General features: G+C 28.0%; 1 protein-coding gene across 1 annotated transcript; it reads right to left on the reverse strand.

The window, feature by feature from the left end:
• Positions 1–2,318: 2,318 nt before the first annotated feature.
• LOC145306791 (uncharacterized) lies at positions 2,319–4,939 on the reverse strand. Its single transcript, XM_080149088.1, has 7 exons — positions 4,846–4,939; positions 4,585–4,686; positions 4,317–4,415; positions 4,061–4,159; positions 3,328–3,426; positions 2,943–2,996; positions 2,319–2,451 (listed from the first exon to the last, which is right to left on the reverse strand). Exons 1-6 carry the CDS (start codon positions 4,928–4,930, stop codon positions 2,968–2,970), a joined length of 513 nt encoding a protein of 170 aa, XP_080005214.1. The 5' UTR covers positions 4,931–4,939; the 3' UTR covers positions 2,319–2,451; positions 2,943–2,967.
• Between the last annotated feature and the right edge of the window lie 435 nt (positions 4,940–5,374).

The following is a 5,374-nucleotide window of genomic DNA, read 5'->3' on the forward strand; positions in this document are numbered from 1 at the left end:
AAAAATCAATATGTTTAAAATGGATGTACGGACATCCTGGTAATGATTATAGAGTTGCTACGCTTTCTAAATCGTACCCAGCTACTACAGGAATCATCATGCAAAGTTTAAAATCGATAAGACAATTCTAACATGCCTAAATTAACGAAAAAGGCTATCCATCTCAGACGTACGGACGGACGGGCCGACCCTAATTATAGAAAAGCTTCTATACAGACACAATAAAAAGAATTGTCGGACGTTGAAAATCTAAAATAATTTTACAGTTTTAAGGTCATTCAAAACTTCCATTTTGCAGATGTACTTTAAAAATTATGCATAATGACATCCCTTTATATTAGTCTTTTTAAAGGCGAAGCTTTTATATAATTAGAGTCGGTCAGTCCGTCCACAACGGAGAGCTTTGTTCGTTAATTTAGGCACGTTAAAATTGCCCTATTAATTTCAAATTTTGCATGATGATTCCTGTAGTAGTTAGGTAAGATTTACAAAGCGTTGCAACTCTATAATCATTACCAGAATATCCGTACGTCCATTTTAAACATGTTTTATTTTTACTTTTTTGACAACAACTTTTTATGTGATCATCTGATTGATCTTATTTTTTTGATTACTGATTCCAATTACCATATGGTACAATATCATGAGCGAAGCATCTCTATAATCAAGTATAATTTTGCCAAAACTTTTTATTCCCATTTTGTATATTCAGTTCTGACACATTACAAGAGTTAATCTTCGTCTGTCAGAGCTTCGCTTTTATGGATGTTGTCATCCTTGTTTTGATTACAGATACCCAGTAGACCGAAAATGTAAACGAGCTTAAAAGTATATTGGCAAGTAATTTCTCAAATTTCTTAAATGCTGAATAAAAAGTGAATTAATATTTTGTTTTTAAAAATCTCTTTGTTTTTTACAGTTTATTACAAAAAAAAGATGACAAATTCCATAAAAGTGAAGCACTGAAACGGTAGGACAAACGTACATGAACATTTGTATTGTGTCACAACTGAATAATCAGAATATAAATGTATAAGAGGCGAAGCAAAATTGTAAGTAAATTTGTTGAAAAACTGCTTGATGAAGGTTAGTGTTCATGGACATACTTACATTTTTAGGACTTGATTATAGAGTTGCTTCGCTTATAATATTGTACTTTGTTGTCCTAGGAATCAACATACCAAAAATCAAATCAATGGGATATTTAGATCAAATAAATTTTTTTTTAAAGTAGAAAAATCAACATGTTTAAATGAACGTACAGACATTCTTGTAATGATTATAGAGTTGCTACGCTTCATAAATCGTACCTAACTACTACAGGAATCACCATGCAAAGTTTGAAATCGATAGGACAATTCTAATATGCCTAATTTAACGAAAAACGCTATTTTAAATCCTATTTTGTGATCCTTGTTCTTTTATAAAAGTAAAGGGATGTTTGTATGTGTGTAGCAAAGGATCTCACTGACTGCTGAACTGATATGGTTTTCCCTTACAAATAAACATATAATTTGATATTTCAAGTATTGAACATGTAAAAAAAATCCACCATTTAAAAAGTGAAAAATCCTTGAATTTTAAAAAAAATATTTTAGTTTTTATTTGCATCTGAAAATTGAAAATGTAATAAGCATCAACTAAGGTAAAAAATATTTAATAAACAAGGATGACAACATCCATAAATGCAAAAGCTCAACAAATTGTCAGGTAAACGAACGTAATCAATTATAGAGTGACAGCCAGGGAGGGAGGAGACATTGGACTGTAAATTATACTGGTCCCAGAATAATTTAACACTTTCGTTTGATACACTTTTGGGACTTGATTTGTTTGTGAAAAACTATCATTGTATAAACTAGTCCGCCAATAATTTTAATCTAAATAAGAGGTATTTTTGTTTATCATAGTTGTGGTGTACATCAATTTAGCGTCCATATTGTCTTATCCCATTAGATCACTGTGTACTTAAATGTTAAAAAAATTTAACCAAACAAAAATATTGATTCCCAAGGTACAATATTATAGGCAAAGTATCTCCATAATAAAGTCCTAAATATGTAATTATATCCATAAATATAATCCTGTATTAATATTGTCATCACATTATTACAATTTTTAGACTTTTTGAAATATATAAATCATATAAAGAGTCAAGGATTGAAAATATCCATAAAACCTTTTAGAAAATATAAAGCATCTTTTTAAGACTCAAGATTTAGGGTAAAATAGGTCTTTTAGACTTGTAACTGACAGACAAAGTAAATTAGAAGTAGCTAAGCTAGTAAACACAAATTAAAATTATAAATAAAAAAAACTTTAAAATCTAAATATTCTTATTTTGAAAATCATGAATCATACAATAATCAATTTTCATATAAAAAAGGCACAATATTTTAAAATAATAAAGCATTGTAGGTAATCATTCTGTTAACCCAAAGCTGTTCTGTTCTAAAATAATTGTTATATTAATTAATAAAAATTATATTGGAATTAATAACAGATATAAGATATAGACAGATAGACTGGAAAAAATCATAGTTAGATATAGTAAAGCTTAAAATTAAAAAAGTTTTTTGCCTGTTCATTATGATTTTTAGATAATTTGAGATAGGTAGATAAGCAAATATATATATAAAGATATGTTTAGATAAATAAATATATATATAGATAGAAAGGAAAAATCTCCTGCCTTATCTGCCTTATGAATTTAAACAGTTATAGGTTTAGAATTAAGGATTATAATAGGGATACGTTTCTGACATAGCTAAGTAAACAAATAGCAATTACTAGATGTATATACAGATAAGTAAATAGCTAAATATATAGGTAAGTTGGTATAAAAAAAAGTTTACTTCACAATGTGCTCGATAGGCACTTTAAATGAGAGCACTCATATAGCTAACTCTTTTGTTCTTAAAGAATTTATCTAAATGTTTTACCTTGTTATATTGTTGTATTCTGACTTTACTCAATCTCACTTCCCTTCTTAGCTCCTAAAAAAGATTTTAACTTTTAGGATCTATGTGAATTTCCCTAAGATTTTTAACTAAATTAGTTACTTGGTTATCTTAAAGGACAAATCAAAAAAACCTTTATAATTAACCAAGATTTTCCCTCCCCCCCTCCTTAATTTTGAAATAAGGGCCCCATAACCTCTGTACTGCACGCCCTTTGAATAAACTAAAGACTATATCTATATGTGAGGATTTTTTTAACAACATTTTCACATTTCTAGAACCCCGCCCCTAATTACCTCCCCCACCCTTAATTCATAAAAATCTGAATGAAAAGATATGAAATTATAGAATTATTGAATAGACTTACCATTTTTTCTAAGTATTTCTACTATTTCTCTCTTTTCTTTTCTTTCTTCTTCAGTATCCCAAGGATTTTCCTTAAGAGCCTCATCCAGAGCTGTGTTCCCTATGATATTTATTGATTATTTAATAATATACATATATTAATCCTGTCAAAATTTTGCCATGTTAAATGATAATAGTCAAGTAGTCATAATATGATTACAATATTATTAATATTGTTAATATGTCAGCAATATGACTTTTATTAGTTTATAAAGTTGGCATAAACTATATTTGAATTGTACACATAAACATAATGTTTCTAAGGTAAATGGACAAGCATCATAGCAAAGTATTACTGAGTAGAGAGATAGATAGAGATAGAAATAGACAAAGAGAGAGAGAGAGAGAGAGAGAGAGTGTGTGAGAAAGTGAGAAAGAAAGAGATAGAGAGACTGATTAAAGAAGTTTAAAGAAGAATGTTTAATACATATCTGTGCATCAATCTAATAATAATACAAAATAAATTTAAAGTTTAATAAATACATTTGTGAGTTTTTTAATTCATTATAAAGAAAGATAAATTGATAGAAAGATATTTACATGCAGAAAGATAATTAGATAAACAGATAGATAATTAAACAGTTAAAAAGCAATAAGAACTATTAATGGATAGATAAGAAAATAATTGCAACGTTAATATTTATATGAAATATATTAAAGATACAAATATAGTATAATAATATTATGTAACTAACCATCATTATCTTTATGATTGACATCGGCTTCATGTTCTAGAAGCAGTCTGACTACTTCTGTATTTCCATTCCATGCTGCAGACATAAGACTTGTCTTTCCTAGATATAAATATATTAGTTACATTGTATGTTCTTTAGTTCAGAGTACAGTTATAGATATACAGAGAGAGGTATACAGATAAATGGATATAAAGATAAAGATAGATAGAATATACTAAAGATACACTATATAGTATAATAATATTATGTAACTAACCTCTGTTGTCTTTTTTGTGTACATCAGCTTTATATTCTAGAAGTAGTATGACTGTTTCTGTGTTTCCATACTCTGCTGCAACCATAAGACTTGTCCTTCCTAGATATAAATATATTAGATACTTTATATATTCTTTAGTTTAGTAAACATTTATAGATATGCAGGGAGAGGTGTACAAATATAGATAGAGAGATAGATAAATTGATTTATAGATAGATAGAATATACTAAATATATACTATATAGTAAAATAACATTATGTAACTAACCAGCATTATCTTTTTGGTTGACATTGGCTCCATGTTGTAGAAGTAGTCTGACTGTTTCTGTCTCTCCATTATTCCCTGCTGCTTTCATAAGACTTGTCCATCCTAGATATAAATATATTAGTTACATTATATATTCTTTAGTTCAGAGTACAGTTATAGATATACAGAGAGAGGTGTACAGAGGTAGAAAGAATTACTAAAGATAGATAGAATATTATACTAAAGATATACTATATAGTAAAATAATATTATGTAACTAACCATTAATATCTTTATGATTCACATTGGCTCCATATTCTAGAAGTAGACTGACTGTTTCTGTGATATCACTCAGTGCTGCCCACATAAGACTTGTCCATCCTAGATATATGTTAGTTACATTGTATATTCTTTAGTTCAGAGTACAGTTATAGATATACAGAGAGAGGTGTACAGAGGTAGAAAGAATTACTAAAGATAGATAGAATATTATACTAAAGATATACTATATAGTAAAATAATATTATGTAACTAACCATTAATATCTTTATGATTCACATTGGCTCCATATTCTAGAAGTAGACTGACTGTTTCTGTGATATCACTCAGTGCTGCCCACATAAGACTTGTCCATCCTAGATATATGTTAGTTACATTGTATATTCTTTAGTTCAGAGTACAGTTATAGTTATACAGAGAGATGTTGCAGAGATAGATAAATATATAGATAGATAGATAGAATATACTAAATATACACTATATAGTATAATAATATTATGTAACTAACCAATTATATTTTTATAGTTGACAT

Source organism: Acartia tonsa, chromosome 15 (assembly GCF_053477335.1).
Source record: "Acartia tonsa isolate MP-2025a chromosome 15, ASM5347733v1, whole genome shotgun sequence".
NCBI lineage: Eukaryota > Metazoa > Arthropoda > Copepoda > Calanoida > Acartiidae > Acartia > Acartia tonsa.

What these genes read in the sequence shown, in the direction of transcription:
- LOC145306791 (XM_080149088.1), bottom strand. Translation starts at nt 4,930, where the DNA reads ATGTGGGCAGCACTGAGTGATATCACAGAAACAGTCAGTCTACTTCTA. An exon ending in CAACCAAAAAGATAATGCTG is followed by an intron (nt 4,416 to 4,584) that starts GTTAGTTACATA and finishes ATTTATATCTAG; the next exon opens with GAAGGACAAGTCTTATGGTT. An exon ending in ACACAAAAAAGACAACAGAG is followed by an intron (nt 4,160 to 4,316) that starts GTTAGTTACATA and finishes ATTTATATCTAG; the next exon opens with GAAAGACAAGTCTTATGTCT.